Source organism: Rissa tridactyla, chromosome 2 (genome assembly GCF_028500815.1).
Source record: "Rissa tridactyla isolate bRisTri1 chromosome 2, bRisTri1.patW.cur.20221130, whole genome shotgun sequence".
Lineage (NCBI taxonomy): Eukaryota > Metazoa > Chordata > Aves > Charadriiformes > Laridae > Rissa > Rissa tridactyla.
The window spans coordinates 142,872,395-142,886,403 of record NC_071467.1 but is presented as its reverse complement, the minus strand read 5'-3'; the positions used below and the strand labels follow the sequence as shown (position 1 = coordinate 142,886,403).

The window sequence follows — 14,009 nt, the reverse complement described above, 5'->3', positions numbered from 1 at the left end:
TGCTACTTGCTGTGAGCCCTAAATTTACTGATACCACTAAGACATCTAAAATACCATCCAGCCATCTTGAAGCCTTTATGTGCTATTATGGCTTTCTGCGTATTTCCGATCAGTTCAATGTCTTCCCCCCCCTGCCCCCCCCATATTATTTTCTCTTTTTTAGTATTCATTTCTTCTTCTCTTTCTATGGACTTATTCTTCAGTGTGCTGAACACCATAACCTTTGGATTCAAGCATAAGCTTAATTTTGAAGTGGGCCAAAAGAAACAGCAGTCTGCCAGCTCAAACCTTGAAGGTTGTTTGTCTTTCTCTCCTTGATGATTTTAATAAGCTTTTGATTTTTGTATTAGTTGTTTATTTAACTCTAGTACTCTTTCACTCTCATTTCAGCTTATGACTAATCGCAGTACTAGGTTACACAAGAGTCCAAGACACGTAATAGGATTCTTCTTTCCAAGAAGGAAATTTTTCTTCAGTAGTGTTGTTTGCAGTTCTTACTTGATATTTTATCGTCTCACACTTGTGTCAGATCCACTAAAAGTGGAAAATTTTGTAAATAGATTATGTGAAACAATATAAAATTTGGCAAAATCTTCCTATTGCCTTTACAGCATTTTTGTTCAAAGAGCTAGCTGAAGTTTCTCGGCAGGTAACAATACATGCCCTCAAATGATACACTGGTTTAATCAAATGCCTGTTTTCTGGTTGCAAGAATAGAACTCTAATCCTCTTTTCTTTAGTCTAAATTCAATTGTTTTATTTCTTATCTTGAATAAATGGCTTCTGACTGAAATCTTGAACTGCTCCTTGCCTGAGATCCTGATACTGTTTATAAGTATTTGACTAAGATATATTGTGCCTATCTGTGCCTAATGAAGCACTAACCAGACTAAATGATGAATGGCAGTTTAATCAATTCAGTTCATTCGGTAACCAGCAGAAGCATATGGAACATAAATTTTAACCTCTCTTTTATAAACACCTGAATTATTCTAAAATTTGATGAGAACTGTGCTTTCCAAAGTTTTTCTCCACTTTTTAATGCCTAAGGAGACACTTTGCTTCATATATCTATGCTTTGGGATGTAGAATGAGAAAATAGTGATGTATGTTTAATTTTCTTCTTCAAGAAATTTGACTGTCAACTGTCATTGTCCTGGAACATAAAATGATTTCATTATTCAGTAGTGGTCAAAGCCTTCAGAGATGAGTAAAGCATGGGTTGTCTGCTGATAATCTTAGTTAAGTGGTATCTATAAATATTCAGCCCCAGCCTTAATGGAAATATGCAATCTGTTTTCATTAAGTTGTTTTATTCTAGAATCACTTCCTCACCGATATATGCACACATATCCCTAAAATTAAATACTACTTTCTGAATGCATCATCACGATGCATAAGCAATGAAAAGGTATGTAATTACTGCGTTCCAAATAATTTACTTCTAAAAGCAAAGTTGAATTGCAGGCTATTGCTGGGATTTTCTGACACAGAAACACAATTCAGTTTCAGGAAGAGTAGTTAGTTTTGCAAATTCTTGGTTCATTTTGATATATATTTTGGGTTATTGAATTGGCATTTGTTTGGGGTGAAGTTTTTTTTGTGTGGTTACTTATAGAGACATAGTTATACAGCATACGTAGGTGTTTGCATGCAGAAGTTGCAGAAAAGTGTATGTAAAAAATGTAATTTAACAAATTAAAATATACAATCAAATTCTGTGTCCTATTGATAGCCAAGGGGATGTTTTCTCTTAAAATTATTTTTGCTGGTGGAACAAGCAGCTCTGGAGCTCTCTTCTTCATCCAGAGAAGATGCAAATGCAAGTTTGTAATTTGTTTTGCTTCTCAGATGTGGGAAGTCCACAGGTTACCTGAAATTTGAGTTAGTTACAGAAACTTTCCTCAACTTCTGAGAAACCATTCTTTGTGCTGTAGTTAGTATGTCTCAGATACTTTTTTCCTGCTGATTTCCCAATACTTCTGGCTTAACTGAGTGGGATGAGGGGGACTCATGTGAAGTATCTTTTGTGAGAGCCCAGGGACAGGAGCTGTAATGAGGTGGCTGTCGCGATGGGGAGAGGAGGGAGCCCGTGGCTGCTCAGCCCATGGCAGCACCTCTCAGACAGAGCTTCTGGGGGATGGGGTCAGCAGCCCCCCAGACCTGTGGGCTTCAGGATTACTTATTTTGTGCTGGAAGAGGAGGAAAGAAAGCCCAAGCAAGCCCATCCTGTAGTCACCTGCATTTGAGCAGTAGCTTAGTTCAGCGACTGTGAGCAGCCACATGCACTTTTCCTTTTTCCTAATTTTTTTCCAGATTCTCCTCCCATGCCAATTCCTTCTAGTGAGCTTTCATGTCCCCATTCAGCTTCTCCCAACATTGCTCTCTCACTGCCATGCCCACATCCCCAGGATTTATTTGGAAGCATGAGTATGCTGCTTGGGAAGCATTCATACAAACAGAGAGCTGCTGCTGTGCCTTCACTGGTCTCAACAGCTCCCATCTATATTCCTGCTACCTCTATGCTTGCCTTCAAACACCTGAGAAATGTTCATATATATACATTGGTTGTAGTAAATGCACATGCTTGTCCTTCAGTCTGGTGTTGACTTTAAAAAGTAAAGAAATAAATATGTTTTAAATACTGGTGATGGATACAAAAGCACTTCTGATGGCCATTTTATATATAAGAAATTTTTCTAATGTTGCATGCTTTCTTTTTTTTTTTTTTTTTTTTTTTTCTCTTCTCTTCTCTGTAGGGGAGTGGGTTGTATCTTTGTAGAAATGATTCAAGGGGTCGCTGCTTTTCCGGGAATGAAAGACATTCAAGATCAACTTGAAAGGATATTTCTGGTAAGTTCTTTATAGCTGAAGTAATGTGGCGAAGAAAACAAAGGATTGATTGATAAATGCTCACATACTTCTTTGTGTCAGAAATTATATTACTGATAGAGCCAAGGATCAGAAGCCTAGTCCACAAGCTAGATACAGTTTACTTGTTAGATTCTTGAAGACTATGTAATAAGATCAGATCCTAATTTTTTCAATTACTGTTTTTCAAATGATCTACGGAAAGATTATTATACAACTGTAGGAAAAAAGCTTTCCAAGAGTAAGGCAATGGAAATGCAGCTAGTTTGTCATCCTCACTTTGCAAGTGATTGAAAAGGACGACTCTGGTTGGTGCTTTATTAATATTATGCTAATGTTGTAATGTCAGTCCCAAGTATTTTTTTGTGAAACAGACATACAAAGGAAAAGTAAGACAGGAAATGAGGTGAGAAACAAAATGGGAAATCAGAAATCGTGCTTATACTCAAGTTCAACAGGAGTCCTTGACTGCTGCCTCTGCAGCCTGGTTGGGCCCTTCAGAAGCTATATGGGTAGCTCATAGGCACTGATGATGCATCCACATTGGGAGTGAAAGAAGAGGTAATTTATATTGAGCATAAACCATCATTTACACATTTTTTCTTTCCAGTGTTGTGGGTTTTGGTTTTTCGTGTCTTTTATTTGTTTGGGTTTTGGTTGTGGGGTTGTTTTTGTTTTGACTTGCTCTTTCTCCCATTCTGCTCTGGGTTTGGCAGTTCCCTTTCAAAAGGCTCAGGAATGACTCTTCTTACTCCCCAATAAGGGGTTTCATTTACTCTGATGCCTGCCCCCTGGTACTGTGGGGTGGCCATCAGGGAAAGTATCGCAAGAGCAGCATCTTCCCTTAACCTGGCAATCTCTGTTTCGCTTCTGACCACAAATTTAGGAGGGGAAGCATGAGTATACCCTTTCTTTTAAAGATTATTTTGCTAGTAGCCATTTGATGCAGAGGATTTACTTGGGATTCTTTTTTGCCCTGTGGGGAGGGAGAGAAAGTCTTCCATAATGTGTTTATAAAATTTAGATTCTTCATTTTACTCAGACTTGCTTGTACTATATGTCTTTTGTTGGAACATAAAGAAATTTAGCAACTGCTTTTAGGAGTGACTCAGAAAGAAATATCCCTGTAAAACAAGACCTTATTTGATTACGATATAAAAATATCTAATTTTCTGTAAAATATTTTGTTATTCTGCCTGCTTGGCTAATACCCTGAAAATTCTGTGCTGTGGAAAAATAGCTGGGCTGCCATGTACTCAAGGAGCAGCGGTTCTGAGCAGTTCCTGTGACGTGTCTAATTGCTTCGTTTGTTTGCCAGCTTGTGTATTTTAAGCTAGCAGCTTCTGGGCCAGTTTTAGGGTTTTGCTTTCTTAAATTATTTATGCTTCTCATTTATTGGGATGAAATTTCCTCCTTATTTATAGAATGTGACATTTTGAAAACAATAAATTCCTCTTTGGGGCTTCATCTCATTTATTGTGGTAAAATTTTGGTGAGTGTTTTTGCTGTGGAAATTAAGTAGACTTCCAACAGCAGAAATCCTTTAACAGGACCTTTTTGCACTATAACATATGAGATTGTATGATATAGCGCAAAAAGTGATAGTGGGTAGGTATAACCTATTTTTGTATGCCTTTTGTAAAGCTTTCGTATATTCCCATTTTCTTTTATCTTCCTGATCCTCACAATTACTTGTATTAAAATGCCAAGATAAACACACCCCAGGATGAGTTTAGAGACCTGCCAATTTTTTAAAATTCTATTTTAAAACTGCAGCTGCAAATACTGAGACCAGTGTTGAAATAACAGGGGATAATTTATTGATACTGTTTCTTCAATTTGATCTTTTACAAACCTTTTTAAAAAAAAAAGTAAAATTTTGGACTGGATAGTTTCATTATCCATTGTAAATCAGTTAATTTTTAAATACCAATTAATTAGGCTTTCCTAATGGAAGTGTCTAGTTATCCTTAGCTAAATAGATTCAGTGAGTGCCTTCCTAATGTACCCTAAGCATCATTAAGAATTTAAGTTATCTATTTAAAAGTTATAAAACAAAGGATTATTCTTGTTTGGTTTTGTATTTGAACAGAAGGATTAGATTCATTCATTCTCCAGTGAATCATGTATAGTGTGGTAGCTAATAGCGCTGAAGTACAAAATTAATCAGGTTGTTATACCAGATAACTAATACAATTAACTCCCACACAGTGAGCACTTACACAGCTGTGAAAGAAACAGATCAACCAATAAAAGACTTCCACGAAGTCTCCCCATAGTTCACATTTTCAATGTCCAGCAGTGATGGTTTTCTTGTAACAAAGGTCAGTCTTCTGAAAATGGTGTAAGGTACAGTCCACCTTCACACTAATCCTTTTGTTGTGTAGTCCTCTTCTAAAATACACACCTTGCAGCAAAGGTCTATCAGTTTGTGTCGTATCTGTTGCCGTTGTTATTCGTCCTAGCTACATCCACAGCACCTAAGAGTCCAGGTTGCAGCTTGAGGCTTTTAGGAAATCGGTTACATTGTAGTACAAAAGTCACAGAATGCTAAGAAATAAGAGTCAGGAAAAGTGAGCAAAATTTAATGTGAATAATAGTTTAAATGTCTCTTTCATTTCCTATTGTATAATCTCCCATTATTATGTAAATGAAATTAAAATACATTGTATGTATGCTGTTTCAGCAGTTATCAAGTGGAAGTCAGAGAGATTCTCTAAATGCTTTTGCGTATTTCTGCCATTGGCATTCTTCACATCCCTACGTAGCAAGAGTAGATGCAACCCAGCACACCACATACGTTTCTTCCTCCTTGTGACTGATGTTTGTTTATGTTTAATAATGGCTTAATTAAGTTATTGTATATAATAGATTAAGAACATAGATTGATCTTTCAGTTTTGTTTAAGAACTTTTCTCTTAAAGCTTGTGTTTTCTGACTTCAATTGTGTAAACACTTGTGGGTTTTTAAATGGTAATCTACATTGATTCTCTGTTTCTGTTACAGCAGCTGTTTATAATAAGCATTCTCAGGTTCTATTACTGCGATAGGCCTCAATAAAATAGTAAGGGTTTATAAACCAGAATCTGTTCTCAGAATTGGACCAGCACTTCGAGATGGTGATGAATGAGCAATCTGCAAGTTGTTACTGTCACACTTTGGATCTGATAACATGAATTCTTTTTCCCACCTATATCTAAAAGTGTGAATAACTGTACTTACCAAATACAATGGAAATCACATGTGTAAGTAGGTTGCTTTTTCAAAGAGGTTTAACAGTGAATAAAATGTCTTAATGCAGAGGTGATTTGGTTTAATCAGTGTACTACTACATCTCTGCTCCTACTTTTTCCCTACGTATTGGAACTGAGGTTACTTTCTGGGTAGAACGGCATCGTAGAAAATACGAGCGTAAGTGTAATTGCAGCCTGTAAGAGCTACCAAGTCTTTCTCCCTCAAAGTATCAAACTAGTGATGTGTCATCATTTCCAGCACGGCTGAGAAGATCCCACAAGCTGTTTGTTTTGCCATTCTCTGAGACAAGCAGCTTGAGGTTTTGTTGCAAGGTGCTAGGTCTCACGGACCAATAATCTGATACAGTAATCTCAGCATTTCTATTTAGTCAGGGTGAAGCTTCAATCAAGTACACGTTGAACAGTAAAACCGTGGGAATAGGAAAAATATGTGAGGCAATCTGTTGAATCAAAATAAAACTACACAAAAGGGGGAAATATCATTTGGCTTCTGATGCGGAGTAGCTTGTTCCTGTTGATGGTTTCTTAGCATACATTTCTCTAGATGCAAACTTTGAGGTTTTCTATATCAAGGAGAACCTGACCGTTGTAAATAAGCTTTAATTATGTCTAGAAGTAAAATCTGCACCAAATGCCTTCAAGCTGGCCCTGCACGGGAGAGAACTGACAGCTCCTTGAATCTGGTGATGATCAGCATGAATTAGTTGAGCGTTTAAGCTGATTACAGGGAGAGAAGCCTGCAGTGTGCCGGTGCATGCCCTACCCTGAGCCCCACTGGAGGTACCAACTTGGTTACAGCTCTGCTTTTGATACAAGGTTGTGCTTTTGTATGTGCTGTTCGTAACAGATTCAAACCAGATCAGACTTGAATGTCTTGTGCTAGCTTCATTTTTCTTCTGGAGAGAATTTTTTGAGTGGGAGGGTATTTCTGTCTTTTCTACTTTATGTGAGGTTTCTGGGAGCCCCTATAGATCAAAGTGAATTTTCCTTCCAGGCTCCGAAGCCTTCCTGATAAGGGAATAATCTGTGCGTCAGCTGAACTTCAGTCTTGGTGCCAACTGCACTGAAAATTACATTTCACTGTACAAATAATGTACAAAGAGTTCTCCTGATACTTTGTAGATCTCTGCACAGGCAGGACAACGGCATTTAAATGCTGTTTTATCTGTAAATGGGCATTCACTCTGCAAACATGGTTGCGGGATGCATGTGCGCCACAGGAGCCTCACGCTGCAGGTAACGTGGCACAGCGGGAGTGGGAGTTTGCAGCCAGAAGCTTCTGTCTTTCCTGACACACATATCGCAGAAAGCCGAGGATTCCTCTCTGGTATTGGATGCTATTGCTCTGTTGGGTGCCATAATGCACAGTATTAAAAAGTAATTAAAAGAGAACAATATCTATTTGTTGAGCGCAGCAGCCTGGTATGCCAAAGGGCGACGCCAGAAATGCTAGCTTTCTGCATAGAGCTGTACAGCAAAGACTTGCAAGAGTTTCCCATTTCAGATAGCTGTGGAAATGGCATTTTCCTTTTAAATGGGAGTGGAAGTGTTACTTCTATTATTGAAGATGTAAAAGGCTAGCAATATTTTTTTTCTTTTATATATACATACACATACATATATATGACTACATGCCTGAAGTGTCTTGTGTCACGTAACACAAGCTAGTAGTGTTTCCTCCATGACTCTAATGTTAACGGGCATTTGTGAAGCTGTGGAGCTTTCTCACTGTAGTTCTGTATCTGAAAGTTTGCTTCATGTCACTGATATCCTCAAAAGCCTGAAATAATACATTTTAACAGGCCATACTTTCATTTAAGCTTACGACAGATGTGAAGGAACTGGGCTTTCTGGTACGTTGTGTTAATGTCTTTTGGGAAGCTAGCAATGCTAAACCGAAGGGAGGAGTATTTTTAACTATTGGGTTTTGAAGTTAACCTGTGTAATGAGGCGTTCAGTCAAATGTATTGGTCTTTTATTCCTGTTCCGTTATTCCATATGTGTTTTTTCTGTCACTTTGTAAATAATTTGGCTCTGAAATACAGCTTGTTCATCTCTGATGGAATAGATGTATTTGTGTGGCTGGGTCTGAGCTGAAATTTTATTTTGTGTAGGCATGGTATCTATGGTGCTTTATGTGTTGTAGGTGATGAATCTAGTTGGAGAAAAAGTCTTCATCTTTGTAAAATAGATAGTTCTTGCTTAGAGGGGGAAAGTTTTCAGTAAATAGCTTGTGTTTTCCTCCCACCTCTCCATTTTTCCTCCCACCAATGACTTCATGAGGAAAATGAGGGGTTTTTTTGAAATTCTAATTAAGTAGAAACCTGACTGCTGAGTTCTGTCTTGTGTAACACAGCATGTAAGTAGAATGAGTGAAGTGCAATGTATTATGTCCTGCTAATGAATTTACCTCTGCTTTGCTTTATTATAACAATATGCAAAATATTTCACTTCTCTTCAGCACCACTAAAATTAATTAAATTAATAGCAGGCTTCTCTACCTGAGGATCTTCTCTTTGCAGTTGTTACCACTTATTCAGTATTTCACTGCAGTTGCCTGCAGGATTTGCACTGATACCACTTTTACCTGGTCCCTTTCTGGGCTTTATGTCTTACACCAAACTTCAAAAGAAAGTCATTCTAAACTAGGCAAGTATGAGGTGAGTTAACCTTTAAGATGATCTTTAAAAACAAAGTAAATCTTCTATGTATTCATGGTTTGTAAATGATCTTGGATTTTTTAAGAGTACTTCTTAAGGAATTTCAGCTCAGTTTTATCTCTCTGACTGCATTATATTGTTTTCTGTATCACTGCATAGTCTTTTTCCCCTTATAGCAGGAGGCAAGTTATTTGATGCTAGTTTGCATTTACCTCTTATAAAGAGCTCCTGTCCTCACCATGTCTGTGTAGCTGTAGCCTGTGTTGTTCTTTGCCTTGTATCATTAAACCCACGTGGTATTGGGGGAACAAACTAGACCTAGAATTTAAAAATAGCAATCTTGTAAAAAAGTATGTGCGTGTCGTGGTTTAACCCCAGGCAGCAACTAGGACCGCGCAGCTGCTCGCTCACTCTCCTGGTGGGATGGGGGAGAGAATCAGAAGAGCAAAAGTGAGGAAAAGTGCCTGGGTTGAGATAAAGACAGTTTAATAAGTAAAGAAAAAGCCATGCAAGCAAAGCAAAGCAAGAAATTCATTCAGTATTTCCCATGGGCAGGCAGGTGTTCAGCCATCTCCAGGAAAGCAAGGCTCCATCACGCCTAACTGTCACTTAGGAAGATAAATGCCATCACTCCAAATGTCCCCCCCTTCCTCTTTCCCAGCTTTATACGTTGAGCATGATGTCATATGGTCTGGGATACCCCTTTGGCCAGTTGGGGTCAGCTGTCCCGGCTGTGTCTCCTACCAACTTCTTGTGCATTCCCAGCCCAATTTCTGGCAGGGTGGTGTGAGGAATAGAAAAGGTCTTACTGCTTAGCAACAACTAAAAACATTAGAGCCGTATCAACATTATTCTTATCCCGAATCCAAAACATAATACTATACCAGCCGCTAGCAAAAAAGTCAGCTCTATCCCAGCCAAAGCCATGACAGTGTATCAGGAAAGGAGAATTTAAAAAATACTGAAGTTATATCTCTCACTGTGTTAACATTTCTTTTAGAAAAGGGGACACAGAACCTCCCATTTATCCATGTTTAAAGTCATAAAAATATGGAGCAGTATGTGATGGACATTTGCCAGGGGAACTACCAGCCTGGTAGCAGGATGGAAGAGGAGAAGGGGGAAAAAAAAAAGAATGTGTTACCCCATCCTTGACTTTCAAGGGCTGGCTGGATGTCAGGCCAGCCAGTCACACAACCTGTTGCACGTAGGTGTCATCATCTGCTTGTGAGAAAATGTTGCCATCCAGCCGGCTAATTCTGAGCAAAGCCCCAAGTGTGGCTGGGATTGCAAGAGTTTGGCTTATTATCAGCTCGCTAGTGCAAAATGTGAAGAGTAATTCGCTATCAGAAAAAGAAAACAAATTAAGACACGGTTCAGTGGAAAACAATGGCTTTGTGGTTTTCTTTGGAACTGGAAAGTTTCTTTAGTATCTGGCCATATTTTAGTTACTGAATGAGAAATGGGCTATAATTATAAAGAAGCATTGTTTCTTTTCCAGGCTTGCCTCTGGCTGTCAAGAGGGTGGTTCCAGGCAATACATTGAAAAAAATGTGCTGAGACTCAGCTGGTGTAAATCAGTGCAGCTCTGTTTACTTACACTGGTGTACATCCCTTGCAGGCACCTTCCTTGTTGGCCCCATACACCATAGAAATAGCTTTTTTCCCCCCCCCCGTGTAAAATCTCTCTCTGTAGAGATTGTGTCCACGTGCAACATTTTTGCACGAAGGTGACACTAAGCAGAAATGCAGTTGCAAGCATTTTGTGCATATTACAAATGGGAGTGAAGCCCATTCAGAACTAAAGTGTTGGTCTGTTATCCAAAAACTTGTGCTACAAGATAATATTGTGCCATGTAAAAGCACAGGCCCATTCATAAACCTGCTCTGATATGCTGGCTTTATTTACTACGGAAGATAATAAACAATAGGACATCAAATAGTCATATTGCTTTCTTCTTCTGTTTCATAAATAAAGGAACAATGTTTAATACACTTGAATCTTCTCTTTTCCCTTTCCTCTTTTACTTGTGTCTGAATTGCACATTGCCAGGTTTTCTGAAGAGCATCTTGATTGCCAAAATTGTTGTTTATAATCCGTAGCTCAAGTTCAGACATTCTTAAAGTTGCAAATGTCTAAAAATCAACGTGAGGTAGTTTTAGATGATTTTAGAGACAGGTTATGAGAATCTGAGATTGACATGCCTTGCTTGTCTGCACATTTCCTTAAAGACTTCAAGAATAATAGCTGATTTCCTCTGCCTTCCTAAGAACTGGTAAAAGTATATAGCTTTTTCTATCATGGAATCTGGGGGAAACATCCCCTTCAGCCTATGCACGTGCCTGAGGTACCATTTACAGAAGTTGAATAACACTTTAATACCTGTTTCGGTGTTTCCTGAATCAGTGCCCTAGACTGGGTATTAATTTAGCAAGATGCTGAGCACTTGCCATAAGATTGTCTTCAAGTGTCACTGCCATTTACACAAGCAACTGAGCCTCAGTATCTGCCTATAAGCTAAATGTAAATTTTTGGATAAGCTTAGTGATTTCAAGAGGTTTCAAGTTTTCAAGGGCTAACATTAATCCACCTTGATTAGAACAGCTGCTGTTCTAGTTCATTAAATGGCTATAGTTAAATAATTTAGGCGTTTAATTTGACATATGTTGAAAATTTTGTATAATCTCGCCTGAGTTTTATATATGCATACAAAAATGCTGTCACACAATTTCTGTGTGTCCACTATTTGTGTGTTGCCATTACTTATCTGACTTTCACAGAGAAAGGAAAATCAGAAAGAAATGAAGATTATTTTTTTCTTATAATAGTTTTATTATTATTATTACTACTATTATTTTTACTGTCTTTTTATTGTAAGAGAAAAGTAACCAACAGGAAAAAAAGCTGGATTAGTTTGAAAGTGCCTTGAAAAATACTGGACAAAATCAGTATTAATAAGTAGGAAAATGAAAGAAAAAAGGCTACAGAAAAGAAATATATTCTATTTCATAAGAAGATGTCCAAAAAAAGACATCTCATACAGGAACTGAAAGGAGGAGAATTACCTGACTAGGATCTTAATGCAGTAGGTATTCTCAACTTTTTGAGTGTGAAATAAATAGACCAGGTTTTGACGTATACAATGTTATGTTTCATTCTTGTTGTGTTGGTTCTTCCTTCCTCAGTCTTCTGAGTGCTCCATTTAAAATAACTTGGAGGCCATAGCAAAACTGGGTTCTCTAGCTGTCAGTTACAGGAAGAAAAATGTCCTGTGTTCACTATTTGTCTTTAGAGTGCACGTGTATATCACTGCGTAGCAGTACTTCTGGCAATTGAGGTCTGTTTCCGAGTACCTCAGAGAGAGCTAATAATGTTTTCTGAGAACATAATGAGAATTCTTCATGGTGTTTTTTCGAGGCACAACGTGATCCAAATGGCCATGGTATAAACTCTCAAACCTGTCAGTGATGGAGCAGAACAGCACACAGTAAATTCTTAACAGAGCGCGTAGTGCGGTGCAATAGGTATGTTCTCACATAAATATGATTGCCCATCCAGAGGAGAAATCAAAGGAAATTTTTAGGCGTCTACTTACTGCACTGAAAGTTTATGGTTGGATTTCTATATCTTTTCATGGGTGAGAAATCAGTTGACCGTGTGAACTTTCAATTTGATTAAACTTTGCTGTGTCATAAAGAGAGATTTATGTTTTTAGAATAACTTGTGCTCAATTACTCTTAAAGTTATTTAAAAATACTCTGCAGTTACTTCCTTTCTTCAAACGGGAATTGTTTGCATTGTAGCTCACTTTCATCTTAGAACATATTATATTTGTGGGTTTTTTCCCTTTGTATCCTGAATGTAATTATTTTACGATAGCTGGTAACTGTGCTTTTCTCGTAAGAGAAAGAAAAGTTGCATAAATTTTTTATCACTGAACTGTCCCTTCAGTAAATTCAGAGGGAGTGCAGCCAGGGATTTTGTCAATCTGTTAGTTATCCTTCGTGTCTCATCTTGGTGTGCATCCATACAACACGTTGCCCTAATTACTTTAAAAAAGTCCTTAATAATTTGGATTGTGGAGATCCTGGGCATTTTGATATAGTCTGCTTTGGTCTGATGACTGAGATATTTGGTTAATAACCTTGCTATGCTGCGGCATTGGCTCGTTAGGGTGAGCTGGTATTGCTCCTCTGTCTTGGAAAGGGAGGGGTAGAGACATGGTCCTGCTGACCTCGCTGCCTCATATCACTTCATCAGCTGTTCAGCAGTTCAAAGCAGGGTAATAACTGTAGCCAGGGCAAATCCTCTTTTATTTGTTTTATGGAGCTTTTAATGAAATCCCTGCAGTACCCTATTCTATTAAAAAAAAATAAATTTGTAAGACCAGTGGATGTTAACCGCTGTGGTGCATGATTATGGTTGGACTCAATGATCTGAAAGGTCCCTTCCAACCTAGACACTTCTATGATTCTGTGGTGGTGAAAGACCTGTTTCTTGCTAGAGTCATCTCTTCTTTGGGCTTCATTTACTTTCAGTAAAATGTACATTCAGTGCATCTTCCTACCACTTTTGCTTTATATTATCTTATTCTCGGTAATGCTTTCATGGTTTTGTTGCTTTTGCAGCTTTTAAACTAAATGATAACATCATGCTGCTCACCTGCATTCCTCACATAGTCCAAAAGATCAGCAGTGCCTGCAATGTAGAGATGTTGATTTTTCTCTCTGATGACTTGCGTAGTTAGTTACCCTTGTTTTGTTGGTGTAACATCTCCCTGTCTACTAATTCAGTGAGATATTTAAAATTTACCTCCAAAATGTTATGATTTGCCTTGTTAAAGAATGAATGTAATCATTTTACTGTTCTTGTACCTGATCTCCCATCATTTTTCAGCCTTTGTGTCATCAGTATTTCAGGCTATGCATTTCCGTGGACCTTAATGTATTTGGCTGGGTGATAAGAAACTGTAACTCCAGTCTTTCAGTTCCTCTCCGTCGTTATTCACTACTAGCAGTACTGAAGCTCTTTGGCATGTGTCTGTGCAAATTTTCATTTCTGTATTTGCATATCCTATTTATTTATTTATCCATTTCCTCCCCTGGTTTGGGTTTTTTTGGGTTTTTTTTCTCCTGAAAAAGAGTGGACCGTGTTATGCAGGTCTTGAGCATCTCCAATCTTTTGAGGCTTTGCCTTCATTCATTCACACTTCACCGTTGTTTG

The 14,009-nt window shown here is 38.1% G+C and overlaps 1 protein-coding gene across 1 annotated transcript in view; it reads left to right on the top strand.

Moving 5' to 3' along the window:
- Positions 1-14,009, top strand: part of CDK14 (cyclin dependent kinase 14) — a 328,196-nt gene that overhangs the window by 195,463 nt on the left and 118,724 nt on the right. The window contains exon 10 of the mRNA XM_054190745.1: positions 2,760-2,853. Within this exon, the coding sequence (XP_054046720.1) occupies positions 2,760-2,853 (94 nt within the window). The remainder of the gene's footprint in view (positions 1-2,759; positions 2,854-14,009) is intronic.